The sequence below is a fragment of the Chanos chanos genome, chromosome 5 (genome assembly GCF_902362185.1).
Source record: "Chanos chanos chromosome 5, fChaCha1.1, whole genome shotgun sequence".
In the NCBI taxonomy this organism is placed as follows: Eukaryota; Metazoa; Chordata; class Actinopteri; order Gonorynchiformes; family Chanidae; genus Chanos; species Chanos chanos.
The window spans coordinates 12,985,171-13,003,763 of record NC_044499.1 but is presented as its reverse complement, the minus strand read 5'-3'; the positions used below and the strand labels follow the sequence as shown (position 1 = coordinate 13,003,763).

At 40.5% G+C, this 18,593-nt stretch overlaps 1 protein-coding gene across 1 annotated transcript in view; it reads left to right on the top strand.

Annotated features, from left to right (window-relative positions):
- Positions 1-386: 386 nt before the first annotated feature.
- The window catches only part of LOC115812175 (myomegalin), a 37,445-nt gene continuing 19,238 nt past the window's right edge, over positions 387-18,593 (top strand). Inside the window, exons 1-10 of the mRNA XM_030774661.1 lie at positions 387-527; positions 5,700-5,776; positions 8,628-8,751; positions 8,891-9,036; positions 9,649-9,805; positions 10,527-10,580; positions 15,089-16,309; positions 17,638-17,775; positions 17,871-17,990; positions 18,201-18,293. Coding sequence (XP_030630521.1) covers positions 387-527; positions 5,700-5,776; positions 8,628-8,751; positions 8,891-9,036; positions 9,649-9,805; positions 10,527-10,580; positions 15,089-16,309; positions 17,638-17,775; positions 17,871-17,990; positions 18,201-18,293 — 2,271 coding nt within the window. The remainder of the gene's footprint in view (positions 528-5,699; positions 5,777-8,627; positions 8,752-8,890; positions 9,037-9,648; positions 9,806-10,526; positions 10,581-15,088; positions 16,310-17,637; positions 17,776-17,870; positions 17,991-18,200; positions 18,294-18,593) is intronic.

The window sequence follows — 18,593 nt, the reverse complement described above, 5'->3', positions numbered from 1 at the left end:
TTACATATAGCTGGTGCCTGTGATCCCATAGGCTGGTCTTCTGCCTGCTACAGATTCCTGGGATACCTCACTCAAGTAAAAAAAGCCATGCCATCTCCTCCCTGCTCCAAAGCTGACCATGGAGTCAAAGTGGACAGAGCTCTGAATCTGAGGGCCAAGCAGCCCACACAGTGACCCTCCCCAGTCCTGTGTTTGTGTGTGTGTGTGTGGTTTTTTTTTAAAGCGAGAGCGTGTGTTTGTGTGTGTTTAAGTTCGCGATGCATCTATAAAACAGGGACATTTAAAGTTTTTTGTATATTTTGTAAATAGAGGATCCTTCCCCGTAGTCTTTGCGTCGCGATGCCGAGGAGTTAAGGGGAGAATGCCCCCGGAAAGGAAGTCCTGACATGTCTAACAGTTACCGTACTCTGTCACAGCACCTCAATGACCTGAAGAAGGAGAACTTCAGCCTCAAACTTCGCATCTACTTTCTGGAAGAGCGAATCCAGCAGAAGTACGAGGACAGCAGCGAGGATGTGTACAGAACGGTGAGTGACTCGCAGCCGTGCGTCTTACTGTAATCATCACACGTGAGGGTCATTGTGAAGTCCCTGGTTGATTTTACATGTTCGTTCTTTCAAAATAATGATGAACAAAATGTGGTTACGGTACAGAATGGAAAAGCACACATGGGTGATACATGTGGAGGAAGTGTTAATGTAACCCAGGTACTAGTTAAAAAACTGTTTCTCCACCACAACACAGAGCTGTAATGTGATTTGATGTGTGATGTCAGAAATTAAGATGCATTAAGAGAGACAGAAAATATCACTATATTATATCATTAAATATCTCAAAATATGTACAAAGTAGATTGTAGTAAAGTAGGTAGTACAGAAAGAAAACAAACAAAACCAAATAATTCGATGAGTCTACAAAATATGATAAATAAATGCGCTGTACGGTGTGTAAAGTGTTTTTTGCCAAGAGGAAAGTCAGGTCAGACAAGCCAGAGGTGGACTGAAGATTTGATCATGTTTGAAAATTCTTATTTGAAAACATGAAATGCATAATATGTTTCAAAAGTTTGAGGTCATTTCTTGGAAAATGAGTTTGAAGTCAGTGTTATGGGTTTAAATATGTGTAGGTTAGTTTAAAATTTGACAGACCCCTGGTTTGTGTTTACATTTCAAACATTGTGTCATTAGAGATATAACAAAGAAAATTTTTTTTACAGATGTTCATTTCATCTAACTAATCTAACTGGAAACTAAATGTAAACTGAACTGAAAAGCAAGATTTGGATGTATTTAGGCTTTTCTAATTGTCTTATTTGATGCTGGCATTGTTGAATTTTTGTGTTGTCTTGTTTGAGCAATTTCTCTTTTTGTTGAATATTTGACAGGTCCTGTCTCTCATTTGTATGTCTGTACATTAAAAATCTGAATCATTGTGTATTGGGAAAAATTCTTAAAATCATTACCCTGGTGTTGCTTGCTGCTCAGCGTTGATGGGAATATTTGAAGTGGATGGAATTTTTAGGAATACCACATTGTTCACATATCTCTTAACCAAGTGCCAGTCAGTTTCACAGTTCATTTACTACTATTCATAAGAAATGAAGTGTAAGATTGATGATTACACAGTTGGTTCGATGTTGAGGGTTTATTATCGTACAAAGAGTGTGACATTTATCACATTTATTCAGTTCAGTGTTTTGAATAAAGCAGAGAATGTGAGTGTACATGTTTTAAGTGTTTCTTATGATGCACAGGTTATGTACAGCTTTTGATATATTCAATACTGGTGTAATTAGCAAACATTTGTGTTTAAATTGTTTATTTTCAGTGTTCAGTGTTTTCATGCATGTCAAGCAAGGAACTGTAGAAAGCGTAAAACGCTCTGAATAACAGTGTATTTGTCCAGCTTGATTGTGTGCCAGATTGTTTTAAAGCAGAACTTGAATTTTAGTCATACTCCTTACCTGACCTCACTGAATTAATGCATGAAGGTGAGCTCCATCGATGTTTCAATCAGTTCTGTGTCCAAAACACTTATACGTTTTTTTTTTTTTTTGGCTATACTCATTTGGCTATACTTTGGCTATACTATATGGCTATACTCATCTCATTGTGACATATTAGTCTGTCAGAGTATTCAGTATTTTAATTGATATGTGTGCTGTCTATAGCAGAGTGTCTTTATCTGGGTTGTTCTGGTCTATGAGTGAAATGTATCTTGCAGTTGAGAACACTACGTTATGTGCTCATAGCACTTAACATATGAAGAATGAGGTCATGTCTAAATTTATATACTTTGATTTTTGGAGTCACAGAAGGTACATGTAATGGATGTCCTTTTTTTTTTTTAAATAAATGTTTATATGAGTTTAAAATTCAGGATTTAAGACAGATTCATATGCCTTGGTTATTTGGTCTACCTGTGGTATATGGGTACAGGGTTGGTATAATGCTGTTAGACGTGTGTCTGTTTGCTTTTGTTTGCCTGTGTGAGTCTCTGTCTATGTATCAGCCAGCGTTTCATATGTCATATGTCCAATCTCATCAGTGCCAGGGCCTGTGTGTGTGTGTGTCCACAGAAGAGATTAGTTTGCATTGTTTCACTGTTTCCAGATCAGGCTGCTCCAAAAGAGACTAATCCCAGGTAAAGGCCACCACATACCTGCCCAAAGAACTCATTACTGTACCAGTCAGAGGAAGGTGACTCCACTAAACAGCTGTTGTGTGTGTGTGTGTGTGTGTGTGTGTGAGGGAGAAAGAGAGAGAGGGAGAGAGAGAGAGAGAGAGAGAGAGAGAAATAGAGAGAGAGAGAGAGAGCATTTGTTTATGAGAGAGAAGCTGAGATGAGAGGGAGAGGTGAAAGAGAGAGACAGAGAGAGAGAGAGAAAGAGAGAGAAAGAGAGAAAGAGATAGATAGACATAGAGAGAGGGAATGTTGTGGACCCTTGTTAATGAACACACTGATAATGCCTGTTGCTATTGCCTGGTAATGGGAAAGTCATTGACATCATCAGACCTGTCTATCCTCACCGTCAAGCAGCAGTTGTTAGGAAAAGCATGCAGAACTAAGCCACGGGGATCTCCACTCAGATCTGCGTACCAGCACTAATTACTAATGGGGTGGTGATTGACAGCTTTAATGTTTTGTCTTGTGAACCCATACTTGGACATTAATTCCAGGTATTAGATATTAATTATTAGCATGTGACATGCCAGCGGCATTTTTGTTCATCTCCACTGTGATAGCAGTCATAAGGTCAATCCTCAGTGGCATGCTTACCCATTATGCATTAATGTCATCATTGTGTGTGGACCAGTGCAAGCTAATTAATGGCAAACTGCATTGAGTTTGAGATCTTCGGTTGAACAACAGTTTAAATTTGTAAGGCAGTAAAACATATGAGCGCAGCTCGGACTATGTTAGGTCTACTTTAGCTGCTTTAGGATGCTGTCATATATGAAAATTCTTTAGTAAGATATGGTAGGGGTAGAATGGAATCCAGGAGTTTAGATGGGGTGAAAATTTATGATTTATGATCGCAGTTTATATGTGTTTGTGTTTTTGTACATTTCTACACATGTGCCTGGGCGCGTGAGTTCCACATAGTTGTTCAATACAGAGATATGTAGTATCTGTGTTTGTCAGTACACGTGTTCTGTGTGTGTGTGTGTCTGTGCGCACGTGCACTTTTGTGTGTATGTGTATTATTTGATATTCAGCTTTGCTCCTCTGTGCTGTATGTGTGTTATGGAATACAGTTCACACTGGTTTTGACCTCTCTCCTGCTTCACCCAATCACAGGCCTCGTTTATGCCATCCAAACCAGTCTGGTTAAACTGGGTTCTGTTACTGTGGGCTTGGGGACAGAAAAAGACGAGGCCTATGTGCTATAATTAGCCTTGTTCTGGGCCCAGGCAGGGAAAACAGAAAAAAACAAACAAGCAAAAGGTGATCAGAATACAGATGTTGAAGTCATCAGAAATTGATATTTTAGCTGAACGTTAATTGGCAGTTTGGATATATCACAGGAAATACTGATTATTTTTCTATTCTGATCATATTTAAGTTGTATGTGACCTGCCTTGCTCTCCACTCCAACTTGTTTTGGAGGAAACCTGTCTCAGGTCAGCCTGAGTGCACAGTGGCTGTGAGAGATTATGTATTTTCTTTACATATCTACATGAGCCGTAGGTCAGTTTTAGCATCCACTCCTATGCATACAACCTCTTGTTAAGCTGGCTGGGGCACCATGTTTTCATCACGTCTCGTTATTGAGATGCCAGCGTTTCGGTGCTATCGTCACGTATCCGTAGCATCTGCATTTGGCACATTGAGTCCTGCTATGAGGGAGTAATGTGCTGAATTCTCTGTTGGGAAAGCCAGTAATGTCCTAAAGGTTACAGACGCTTTAGGTCACACAACAGGAAGAAACACTGTCTGCAGATAATTTCTAATTTCCACCTTTATATATAGGTATGTATATTTATATATATATATATATATATACATATAAAATTTTATATATATATGAGAATTTTAGAGTATATTGTTTTTATGTTGTAGTAAGGGTCAGAAATGAATCGCATGGATGGTTTCAAATAAAGGACAATGATTTGACATTGTAGACCAGTGAAAGATCCTTAAGTGAGTCAGTGACATTCTCAGGAATGTATGGACCTTGTCTATCGTCATTTTCTTGTGTTAGTGTTGCCAGTGACTGCTAAAAATGTGTATACAAATGATAAATCATATCTTTGCTGATGGGAACACAATGCTCTCATACAGATCTACACTCAGCTCCTTTTCTCTGTTCAGCACTAGTAGAGTAAAAATTCATATCCTGATGAACAGTAAAGCACTGGATCTTCTTAGGCTCTTCTTTGTGTGTGTGTATGTGTGTGAGTGCAGGTAAACAACAGAGAGAGCAGCTGTTTAACCTTCACCTTCTGCCAAGCCCCTGGGCTACATTCCTATGAGCTAAATATAAAAGAGATGACGGTGGTGAAAGATACCCAGTGCTGGTGTTAAGTGACTCCACACTGATTAATCAAGCAGGCTTTAGGAGCGAAGCAGACACTCCTAGCCGCACGCATACACGGACCTGTACACACGCTCGCATGCACAAACACTCACACATTCACTCACACACATACACACACACAACCACTCACTCGCTCACTTTCCACATCGACTACAGGATATCTCATCTCTCCCAGTCCTTTGAGAAATCCTTAATTTAATACAGACATCAGAGGAGAGAGCGATTCATTCATTTAGAAAAATGGGGGCTCAGCCGCCTATCATCTTTCCATCTCCTTGTGTAAATCCCCCCGTGGCGTGAGATGTAGACGTGCTATGATTTGTACTACATCTCTCATGTCTCACAGATGCAGTATGGGTTTTTTTTTTTTCTGTTGTCAGCTTCATTCATACTTACATTTCCGATGAATCTATTTGATTATATCAGGGGATCAATGAGATTTCAAACCAAATCATGAATTTTTGTGGTAAATAGGATGTACACACACAGGATTTGTCTGTATGGAGTTCATTTAATATATGAATGTATATATAAATACACATTTTTTATGTGCATGCATTTTAATGTGTATGCATTTTTTGTGTGTGCGCATATATTTATATTTATATTTATATTTATATTGATCTGATTTCTAAATGTTTTTTTTTTTCAATTTCAGAACATCGAGTTAAAAGTAGAGGTGGAGAGCTTGAAGCAGGAGCTACAGGAGAAACAACAGCTCCTTGACAAGGCCTTGTAAGTGAATGTCTCTGTTTCTTATCCACATGCTGCTTAATCTTTCTGTTCTTATTATATAACACCGTAATACCTTTATTTATAATTTATGAAAAGCTCTATTTCCTATTCCACTTGCCCATTATTAATATTGCAAGTACGCTGACTGTTCATCCATCAGAGGAGGGCAAACACTGTAAAGTTCCATAGTTCATTTGGAACATAACATAATCCAATAGATTTATCATAATATCAACCCACATTCACGTAAACACCAAAACTCTTATAAACATTTCGGAACTTCTCAAGTGAAAATGACCAGTTGGCCAAGCATTGCGAATGTGAATCCTATAAAGCAAGAGTAAATGTCAAACTGGTCTTGGCAACAGATCACACAGATCAGAAAACCAATTAGGAGGCATTTTTCCAACGGTGTTTGCACTTGCTTAGCATCATACACAGAGTAGTAAGCGGGGATTTAACGTTGTGATTAACTCAAATGATCGATCGGCTTGGAGCGTAGAAAGAGTGTTTTTCTTTGTTTGATGGCCTTATGGAGAGATAATGATGCTGTAATTCACTAAGTCTGCTCCTAACACTAGCGATCAATATTGATTACTCCTGCACTATGCACAGATTCAAACCCGCTCATATTTCAGCCAACAGCTGGTGTAGGGACTACAGCGGTCCAGTTTGGCAGAGTCAAAAGGGCATGGGTTATCTCTTATCATGCCAGTGAGGATAAGGAGAGTGACACCTCACTTGTAAAGGGGATAGTAGCCCTCCAATGGCTTGCCTCCAGAGTACTTTGGGGAAAGAGAGTGAAACCAAAGTAGAGAGAGAGAAAGAGAGAGAGAGAGAGAGAGACTGACTGTCAGCTGTTCACAGAAGGTACATTGTGTTCCCTCTTTGGAAAACATGACCTCTTTTTTTTTACAGAATTACATTTTAATTGTATAGTTACTGAGTGCTTGAGATTTGAGATTTGCTAAAACTGCCAGATGGTTGAATTCATAAAATCAAAAAAAGAAAGAAAAAAATGAAGAAATTAATCTCTTATTAGCTGTGGATATAGGCCGATTGTAAAGTCTTGATATCAGTAAAACCACATTAAGTTGGCTGTGTGAAGATGATATATAGGCATGTTGCCTTGGTCACTCTGAATTTGCCGTATTAAAAATAGGATTTTCCTCTTGACATCTTGAAGCTTACATAATGCATCCTCAGGACTATTTTAATGTATGGATCATATTTGATACGTTGGGAATGGTTTGGTTTGCACAGAAACACAGACACATATGCTGTCTGAATCAGCAGCAACCGGAAATTGACTCAAGTGCTGATCATACACATTACAGAACACTCACGCCCTGCTCCGCTTTATAATTCATGAATGAAAGAGACCAGAGACATGGAGGATGTGACGTATATAGAACGAAAGTCATTGAGAAAAGACAGAGCGGGAGACGGGGACTGATTTCGTGTTCCTGACAGTTCATTAGGATAGAACAGCCATTTAAAGCAATGCCTCCGCTTTCATCATGTGCCTTAATCATGCCTTTAGTGATCTTTGATCACAGTTAAACTGTGCTTGTTACCCAGGCTCATCAGTCCCTCAGTCACATGGCTGTGCCTGCACCCAGTACATTATGAATCACACTGACCCCTCGATCTGGGCTGACATATCTAGGGAAAAACACCGGTACTCTAAAAACACCACAGTTTGCAGCACAGTGCTGTATAACTGTAACTTCCATAGTAATAAACTAATAGAGATAAAATACACAAATCAATTAAAAAAAAAGTGAGAGAGAGAGAGAGAGAGAGAGAGAGAGAGAGAGAGAGAGAGAGAGAGAAGGGATGACGGAGTAGAGGACATGTTGTCCCTACAATCCCCAAATGGCTTTTAGACCGACGTTAACATGACCGAAGATTCATTTAGTCTGGATTAAAATAAGTTAGGTTATCTGAGCTGAGGCTCCTCGTCTGAGTTTAAAACTAGCACTGAGATACACAGACTCACAGACAAAGTGGCGTGGGCCATTCTGGGATCTCGTCTCTGTGTGTGTGCGTGTATGCATATGTTTGTGTATGTGCGTGAGAGAGAGAGAGGGGAAGAGAGAGAGAGAGAGAGAGAGCGTTACTGCTCCAGGAGCCTGCAGCAGAATTAGCATCGCTATTGAGAGAAAATATGTTGACGGATGTTTCCCATTTAAACCAACATGACGAGACTTTAGATAAGAAGCCCTTAACGCCTTTATCAGATATGCAGATAGCGTCATTAGTCTGTCTTATCACAACCATTGAACCTATTCCTTTTTACTCACTTAATCAATACATCCATATTCCTAGATCTGTGTGTATGTATTTGTATCACTGAAAAATCCATCCGTTCTTTTGCTCTTATGCGTATATCACATCTCAAATCTGTCACTTTTTAAAACTCAAGTGAGAAGGCTCAATGCTATTAGTAGAAGTAGAACATATAGAACATCTCACATTCCTTTTCTGCTCTGTGCATGTCCTAATGGAAGGGTTACCCAAGATGACATCATTGGCCAAGCTTGGAGAAACAGATGGTGTAGTAAAACACATTAAGAAACATTTGCTGTTGGCTGAGCCCTTTTCTTGTTTAAGGTTTATGTATGTGTGTGAGATTGCCTACCAGACCATCAACAGTCATTCAGTGGAAAGTGCCATAATATGTTGGTGTAGATGCTCTGAACCATGAAATGATTTATATTTCAACATAAATATTTACAATTCAGTTGCTACAGAATGTATATCTATGCTTAGGTTGTCTAACCAACTATTTATGACTAAAATCCCATGTGCCATGTACTAAATACTTGTCTCCCTTGTGATTTGATAGGATAACAGCAGAGAGCCTGACCAATCATAATGAGGCAGAGTTGCAGCGAAGGTGCGAGGAGAGGCAGCAGGAGATTGATCACATGCAGGAGGTTCTGCAGACCAAGATCCAGCTCTTGCAGGAGGTAAGTACACTCATGCACCAGTGACCATAAGAGGCTATTACAAATGTCAGTAAAAGTGCCTGAGCTGCCCCACCTGTCTCTGCTATTGCTCCATGGTAAATGTAATGGTGATGATGATGATGATGATAATGATCCACAGGAGGCCCAGTTAGCACGCAATGAGGTGGAGCGCATGGCCACACTAGCAGAGTCCCGATCCCAACATCCCAGTGTTGCCATGGCTACTGAAAATACCCCAGGGGACAGGAACTGGAAGCTCACGAGCTTGCCAGCAGACGCAGAGAGGTGAGGAGAGTGTGAGGGAAAGAAATAATTAATAGATATCCTGAATGAGGATGAATGGAATGGCACAGATGTTTGAAGCCGTCTGTCAACTGCTGTTTCTCTGAACTGTAATTATGAAAAAAAAAAGAAAGAAAAAGAGGGAGTCATAGTATTAGCACCTCTGCACCCATAACATCAATCATCTAAAAAGAAGACACACAAACAAACCTTCTACTAGAAACAAACACAAACACCCACCCACTGTTTCAGATAATTAAATCTGCTGAAAACAGACAAACATTCGGACTCCTCTAACATGCCCCGACCCCAACACCACATACACACACACACACTCACTCACACACAAACACACATGCTTACACACACACGCATGCGTTGTAACAACATAAGTGCGTGTAGGTGAGACTCCAGCTTGCATTACCCTCTGACCTCAGAAGCCTTCACCTCCCTCGTGGGTCGAGAATAGCCAGTTCTCACCCTGACCTTTATCTCCAACACATACACTTCACTGTCACCACAATACCCTTGAATATATCTTATTTATACAAACACAAACACACACACACAAACAGACACACAGATTTGACCCACTGCAATATTGTCGTCATGTAGGATCATTGAGGAGCTAACTGCAGCCGTGCACTCCAAGGAGCGAGCTATCAGAGAGCTGACGGAAGAGAGGAGTTCTCTGAGAGAGAGAGTCGGAGAACTAGAAGATCAGTTACAGGACCTCTCTTCTACCCTCCTGCAGAAAGAGAGGGACGCTGAGGTGATTTACATCAACAGTCTTACACTCCTACAGCATGTTAAACCTAAGAGTGAGAAAAAAATAAACATAGTTCTATGTAATAATTCATTTTCCTTTCATGCTTTTCTCACAGAACACTTTTAGTTACACTTTTGATTACTATGTATTATATATTATTTATAATGAGAAACAATATAGGAGAAGTATGTGTGTGTGTGTGTGTGTGTGTGTGTGTGTGTGTGTGTGTATGAGTGTGTGTGTGTGTGAGTGTGTGTGGCAGAGTAGAAAAGCCTGTCAAGGTTGTTTGACCTGTTGTGATGATATCCGTTGCATAGATAAGCTTCCATTCATTCCTAACTTAAGTCTTAAGGAAACCATGAGCCATAAAACACAAGCAGCTTAATATAACCTCTTCTCCAAAACCCTTTAGTTTATCACACAACATGTTCTCTGAGTCAAATTATTGATATATTACTGCTTCAAGTAAAGTCAAACAGATATATCTGTTATGCAGACTGAATCCAGGCTTTCATACCCACAGCAGATCTAGAGTGTATGTACTCATTTAATCTCTTAATTTCTTATAAAACATAATGACTTAAAATTACTTGTCTCAAACCGGGCTGAACAAGATTGTGTGAAATGACAAACTGACATTGGGCATACTGCTGACAGTTGCATGTTGCAGTCACAGTCGCTATGTTGCTTAATGACAAATTAACCATCTTCTCTTTCATTGCAGTTTTACCAGGAGGAGCTGAGCCGTGAGAGACTGCGCATTCAACAAGAGATGCAGGTATGTGTGTGAGTGTCTGTGGGTAGGTGGATGAGTGGGAATGTGGGGGTGGATGTGTTATCCCACCATTCTATTGGTCTATATTTAACCAGAGTGTGCCCTCTACTGGAAGGAGGTTGAGGTTGTCCTCAAAGAAACTTACCTTGTCTAATGTAAAACTGGACATACAGGTATACGTATGCACAAATGCTGCTGTTTTAGGGTTAAAAATTGAAGTATGTATGATTTAAGAGTAGAAATATATGAATTCATTTCTATAGTTCTTCTGTTTCAGTGAGTATATTTAAAGGCTGTAGCAGCAGTGAACAGTTGTGTATATATTGTGTACTCGTAGGGCGCAGTGTTATGTTGGGAAGTTGAAAGGAAGTGAAGTGAGACAGCTGTCTTCCCATCTTTCATACTCTGGGGAAACTTGTCTGTCACCTAAAAACACTACAGCATGTGTTGAATGTTTAATAGTTATGTCTGTCATCTCCGTCAACAGCAATGCCATTCATTAAGTTTGGACAATATAGACTACGTAATTAAAAATAGGTTTTGTAGAGGCAGTTTTGTAGAGGCAGATGTAGTGTGACTGTGTTACTTCTTGATCATACCAAAATGTATTTATTTCCATGCTGTTGAGTTAAGATTAGAGACACAGAACATTGAAACTATTCCTGTATCTTTCTTCTGGACTGATATAATATAGTATAATATAATATGATATAATATGATATGATATAATATAATATAATAAAGTATAGTATAATGTAGCATAAAATGATATTATATTATATTATATTAACATGTGCTTCTTTTGTCTATAACACATAGCTCCTCATGCATTTTGTTGTTGAATTTAACTCCAAGATATGACTCTGTGATAGAATGATATACTTTGTAATATAATGATGCACTATAAATACAAATTCTCTAAAGAATTAGGATTTTAAGGGGCTGACATAACATAAATGATGCAATGCTTATATTTTGGAAGCCTTTTTGTGTCGCATTCTTTGAGTGCAAAAATATAAAAGTAATTTCTTACACAACCTTAAAACTGAAAACTAAGAAACATAATGGATGTTAAGGGAACGCTGAGCTTTCCCATCTTCTTTCTTCTCTTTCATACAGTCTTTGGTAAAAGGTTGACAGATCAGGATAAAGCTAGTCCTGTTTGGCTTGAGGGTAGTGCTGAAGCTTCCATTTCCATTAGCATTTTTCACTTGTAAATCAGTTGGGTGAAACATGCAAACATAGTTGCTGGCAGGAATAGCTCAGCTCAGATTCCACACGCATTCCCTCACTCCTGACCTTTGGAGATGCATGAACTGGTGCATTAGTGGAGAGTTTGTTTCCATCTGATAGATTTTCACAGAAAGAAGAGTGATGACTTGAATGTAACACCTACATATGCTGGTTATGAAAGAGCTACATAAATAGTCTATAGACAAGACTGACTGTAGCTTCAAGCAATGTAGCAATATCCTGTATAAATATAATGATAAACAAGTCTTTGTCTTTTGACCTGAATTCACCTTTAGGATAGCTCACCTCACTTAGTGTACTTGATTACAGAGAGTGTGTGTGTGTGTGTGCACGTGTCTGTGTGTGTGTTTGTTTCAATAGGTCATATGTCATATGAGTAGGTCATACTGAACCCATTCTGTTGTGTTAACGGATGGCTAAAGGGCATTGTTACAGAGAGACTGACTGTGACTTACATATACAATAAATATAAAAAAATATTTTCTGATGTTTTATCATGCTGAGTGGATCAGTCTGATGATAGATCGCTACTGATCATGACCGCGTACACTTGATAAATTCTTATGCACTGTCACACTGGTGGTGCATGACTGTCTAATCACCCTCAGGAGTTTGTGCACTGTGGTTTCCACACAGGCTTGGTCTCTTGTCATGTGAATGTAACTGGAGCATCTTAAAACAGGAAAACATTGCTAAATTACTTAATCCTCTTCATTCTTCTAAAAATAGCCAACTAATATGTGTATGTGATGAATCTTTGAAAACAAATTAGATTAATCCTTGAAAGTCTAATGTTTGTAACTATAGATACTCCCTAGATATATTCAATCAATCTTAGCATTAGGTTTATGTAAATATTATATTTTTGCAATATTTCAAATAATATTTTAATCTATGATTTAATATCTTAAATTTGATGCAGTTATGGTAAAGTCCTCCCTAGTATAAAATCCCCATGATGACCAAAAAGACATCCTCCAGTATTTCTCTGCTCTTCCATTTGTTTGTAAACTGTGATCCTGTAAACCTTTAAAAAGGTTCTTACTCAGCCAGCTTCCATTCTCTGGACTGAAACATGTGACCTTTGTGAAGATGGATGACAGCCCCCTGGTAGGCAGTATAGTGTAGATAAAAGCCTGTGTAAAGCTCAGGGTGTCTGGGCTCTGGCGATACAGCATTAATTACTTGTCTCTGTGGGAAGCGTCTTCTGCTGGAAATGCTCTTATGTGCCTTGCCAAGCCTTTTTTTTATGTAACCACATTCAGTTTACATACAGCTCAGACATATTTGTTCGGTTAGCAATCATTACTACCACAGCGTAGCTCTTTGGGTTTTTTTTTTCTCCAAACCAAAGCTGTTAGTGTCTTGTTGGGAGAATTCTGATGGAGTCTCAGCTTTATGTCTTAAAGGAGGAAACAGAGTTGCTCTTCCGCATTTGTGCCGCATTCCTTGAACTGACTGATGTCGCTGCTGTCATATATAGGATGTGTTTGCATATAAAGTAACCCTGAAAATACAGTGCCAAGGTCACTCAGCCTGCTGTGCCTGTTCAGTAAAAAATGAGTTCAAGTTGGCCCTGAGGCAGAGAATGCCCCTGCTGAAAAAAGCTCGTCTCTTTGTTTGATACTGGCTGCTCTGCTGACATGGCATATGAAAAAGACTTGAAAATGTCAACGGTATTTACAGTATTTTAAATTAGATGTTATTCTATGTGTGATAGTATCCTGTTGGTATGGTAATGAATCTGTGTTATTTTGCAATATTCAAACCCTGAACCTTGAAATCTGTTTTAAATGAATTTGCATTTATTTGTATGTAAAAATATGCTTCTTTCCTGTAGCCCTACTTAAAGAGAAGCTAATATAAGCGATCATGCCACAATAACTGAACGACAATTAAATGAAATAAGACATACCGAAGTACTTATTCTTGTAAGCTTAATTAACATCGATTGGATGAATATTTGTATATGCCACTGACGGTTATTTGATTGGTCGGCTCAGTTGTGTAGTACGAAGTTACTGTTCCATGTGAACCTTCTGGTTTCTGTAATAACTGGAAATTGTTGCGATGCTACTATGTATCTAAGTATAACAACGACATTTCACCTGCTCATTGAACTGAACAGTGCGGCTTAGTGAAGCCTGGGCGGGGAATTCCAAGGGAGAGAATAGAGGTTACAAAACCTTTAATTTTTACAATTGCTGTATAATAAAGTTATATAGCATTTGTTTTTCATTCACCGATTAAACTGTATGCTCTCTGAGTGAATGTGTGGGACCTTTCCCCAATTTTGCAGCCGGAACTTGTAATAATAATCAGATAATGATATTCGAACACCCACCGGTTTTGAATGGTACATCCCGCAACTGCAGGTCTCGCGAACCACAAGCATTGCCACATCAGTGCTATCTAATGCATACATCTTAAATCGGTAACACTGCCAAGTAGCTGCGATGTATCTCAGCGACTGTCTTTAAATCATGAAGATTTATCACCGGAGGACTGTGTAGTGTTCAATACCAGAGAGGGTCGTCAGACCGGAGTGTAAATTCGATGCTGTTCTTCTGTTCGACTGAAGGGCTACTACCGGTGATCTGTCTGACGAGGCAGACCTCCCATCGTATGACAGAGGATGTAGTGATGTAGCGATACGTGTTTCGAATGCCATGCAATAAGAGAAATACATGGGAAAGAAGGTCTGATTTCTCTTTTAAAGGCACATGGGGGCCAGCAATGACTTATCTGCCTGCCTCGGACAAACAAATCGATGGCATATGGATTGCCGTGGGACCCTAAATATTTATGTTGCACCTTTCAGCGTAGAGCAAACTGGACGCCTTCCTTCGACACCGGCTGTGGTGTGAGCCGTCAATAGCCTATTATCGACTTGTATCAGACAGTGCGTTCAAACCTCAAGCTTTTTTCTCTTACCTTTTCGAAGACGCCCCCCTCGCCTGACGTTACATGCTGCTTATGTTCATCTTAGTCGATCTAGGGAGAAAAAATCATATAAATATATTTGTACTATTTATTTATTTAATGTTAGTGTACCACAGTTGTTTATTTTTCTATTACCTATACGCGAAGTTTATATATATATTTTTTGAACAGTTGGCACTTTATTAAAGAGAGAAATATGACGCTACTTTGGCATCAATGAAGACAGATATTTTTTAGATGACAGCTTTGGACATAGGGAGCGGGTAAGAAACTCATTTATTTTAACTGGCACATTTCACCATTGTGATTTCAAGAAAGTCAAAGAGACTGCTTTGATCGCTACTACTTTTGATTTTACACTGGATTCCAGGATGAAAGAAGTCTGTCGTATTTGTGCACGGGAGCTGTGCGGTAACCAACGGCGATGGATTTTCCATCCAGCTGCCAAACTGAACCTGCAAGTGCTGCTTTCACACGCGCTCGGCCGAGAGCTGACGCGCGATGGCCGGGGCGAGTTTGCTTGCAGCAAGTGCGCCTTCATGCTCGACCGTATGTACCGGTTCGACACCGTAATTGCCCGCGTGGAGGCACTGTCAATCGAGCGTCTGCACAAACTGCTGCAGGAGAAGGACAGGCTGCGACAATGCATCGCTGCACTTTATCGGAAACACAATTCTGAAGAGGCCACAGTCATGACTGGCACGGGGAAAGACTGCACTGTTGATATCTCCAGCCTCCATGACGCCAAGTACTGTGCCCTCCTGCAGGAGGACCTGGTCTACTGCATGTACGAGTCATGGGCTGAGGACGAGGAGCAAACTCTTGAGTGCCCCCACCATCAGTGCCAGATGTCAGAGGTCTCCTCCTGGCTGCGTACGCGCAGGTGCCGAACGTGTAGAACCTTGCGGGTTGCCGACTCAGACTATGAAGCCGTCTGTAAGGTGCCGAGGAAGCTGGCCAGGAGCTTCTCCTGTGGGCCTTCCACTAGGTACTCTGCGAGCATGGTTGGCAGTAATTTTGCCGAGGAACGCACCTCCTCTGCCACACTAATGCCAGAGCAGCAGCCCGACAGTGAACAGACCCTGGGTGAGAGAGCAAGTTCCAGCACCTCAGTGGAGTCTCTCGACACAGCTGTTGACGTGGGGCGTAAAGATGGAGAGGCGGACAGAGATGGAAGGGATGAGCAGAACTCTGACTCGCTCTCTGAGGAGCACATGGGGCCTCCTACAGGCTCCACCGGACCTGGTGGTAAACTGGCTCTAGCCCTCTGCCTGCTGGAAAATTGTACATACAGGCCCATTCAAAGCCCTCGTGGCAGTAGGCTACCAGTCTTGATCAAACCTACCCCTGCACATACGAGCAATAAACCTTGCAACCTAGAGCAGGTCCTCAGAACTGCGTATGTGGAGGGAGACTGTGTGCTGGGAGATCTGGAGACCCCCCATGTCCAGCTGGATGTGGGTTTGGAGCTGGCGGAGATGGAGGAGATGTGGCGGGACACCTATATAGAATATATGCCTTTCCGCTTCCAGAAGGTACCGGTGGAAATTAGGTCACCATTGTCTAGACCCAGCGGTCCAGATGTCTGTATGCCCCACACAATGTAATTTTTTTTTATGACATTATGTGGGGCATATATCTTTTTCAAACAGTAAACAATACACTTTACTGTTGTCGCCAAACTTAAACTCTCTGGTTGGCCCACAGAAACTCTGGATTTGACAGTCTCAATGGCTGTGGCAACAACCTCAAACAGGTGTAGATATTTCTAGATGCAAAATTCAGCTAACTAGGAATGGTGCTTTGTTGTCTAAATGGAGATACATGGCTGACATCAGACAGACGTTTAAAGATTCATGGCTAAAAGCCTTGCACCGTTAGCTGTCTAACCTAGAGTAGCAGACACATCCTGTTTAGCAAGTGTTCTTGTGTAATTAGTGAAGAAATCTATTGGCTATTATATACAGCCTGTGACTGGTCAGCTGCCCAGTGAACATCAACATCAATGTATCAGCATTGCTAGATGTCTCTAGCAAAGCTCTCCTTTACAACCATTATGGTGAGGCAGTCAGTTTAAATGATCAGAATTTATGTATGGTTGCACTGTTTACTGTACTGAGTTTATTGTTTAATTCAGAATGGAATTTAATTGAAGTAATTATAATTAATAGCCCATTGGGCTGTATGTTTTGTCTCACTTCATGACCTGTGCAGTGTCATCACAGGCACTCTATCCTTTTTCATCCTGAAAAGGGCAACAATCTTTGTTTAATCATTATTCTCTCTCCCTCTCACTCTCTCACTCTCACATTCTCTCTCTTTTCCTCTTCCTCTCATGTTAACCCAAAGCCAAGGATACAGGCACTTTAACTGAAGTAGGTTAATGCTCAGAGAAAGTGGCACCACCACTGGCCTAATTTTCAAACAGAACCCTGGAGGCAGTGTCACCCGATGCAACACACACACATACACATGCGCGCACGCGCACACGCACATGCCCACACACACACATTAATATTGTCTGACTTCATAACCTTTACAATACTATGCTTGACCTTGGCTTTGTTTAATGATTTTTAGTTATTTTGACCTTGGTTTTGTTTAATGATCTCTCTTTATTTTATTTGCACCACTAAGAGATGTACCATGCGCTGTTTGATTGTCAGCGTTATTGGGGGAGTAGATATAATACAGCCCTGATTTTTTGCAGAACAAAATTGAACCATACCAATATAAAAACTCATTATCGTCCAGTCAACATTCTTAGCCAGGCACTGGTGTGTGTGTGCATGTTTGTGTTTTTGTTAAAGTGTTTTTTGCACAAATATGCAGTGTGTGTGTTTGTGTGTGTGTGTCTTTATAGAGTTTGATTGAAGAGCAGCAGAGCCAGCTGAACCAGTATGAGTGTGCAGCTGGTCAGTGTGTTAGCGAGCTGCAGAAGGCTCAGCTTCAAGTCCAGTCCCTGCAGGCCAAGATCCACGAGAGCGAGACCAACAATAAGGTAACAGTCATTACCCAGTCGCAGACTTCAGCACAGTCAGGCTGAGCTGTTTATCTGTTTTATTTATTTAACTGTTGCCTTCCCGTGTTGTTCAGAAGCTGCAGGAGAAGTTATGTGAGATGGAGACTGAACTGCGGTCCATCACACAAGCAGCCCAAAGCCAAGAGAGAACAATACAGGGGCTGACAGAATCCCTCAGTACCAAGGACACAGAGGTAATAAAACAGACAGACACCATCGTGAATCTATGGGCTCCATGCCCCCAGTACACACATCTGTTTGCCTGTCACAACTAGTCAAAGCAGCCTTCTCGCGGTATGAAGTTCAGAACAGACCCTGTGTGTGTGTGTGTGTGTGTGTGTGTGTGTGTGTGATAGTGTTGTATTTTAGTAAGTTTCTAAGCTTTCTCTATGTTTTGTCATCAGGCTCAAGAGCTTTACCAGCTAATCGAGGCCCAGAATGCCACAATGTGTAAACTCAGAGAGATGGCCCATCGTAATCAGTTCCAACAGACACAGGTGAGGCTTGCTTTACCCTCATACACACACACACACATATACACTTGCACACATAAATCAACACACATACACACACACACACACACACACATACACTGGATGTAAGAGTACATACATATAAATACTCAAATTCAAACAGCACTGAAGGACAGAGTGCATGAAATGAGCATTATTGGATTGCTGTTGCTATCCTCCTTTTCAACACCCCCAAAATTCTGTTTGTGCTTACAACAAAATGTCCGGATAACTCAGGAGCTAACAGAAATTAATTTAATTTTACTGAATTTAGCTGAGGTACAT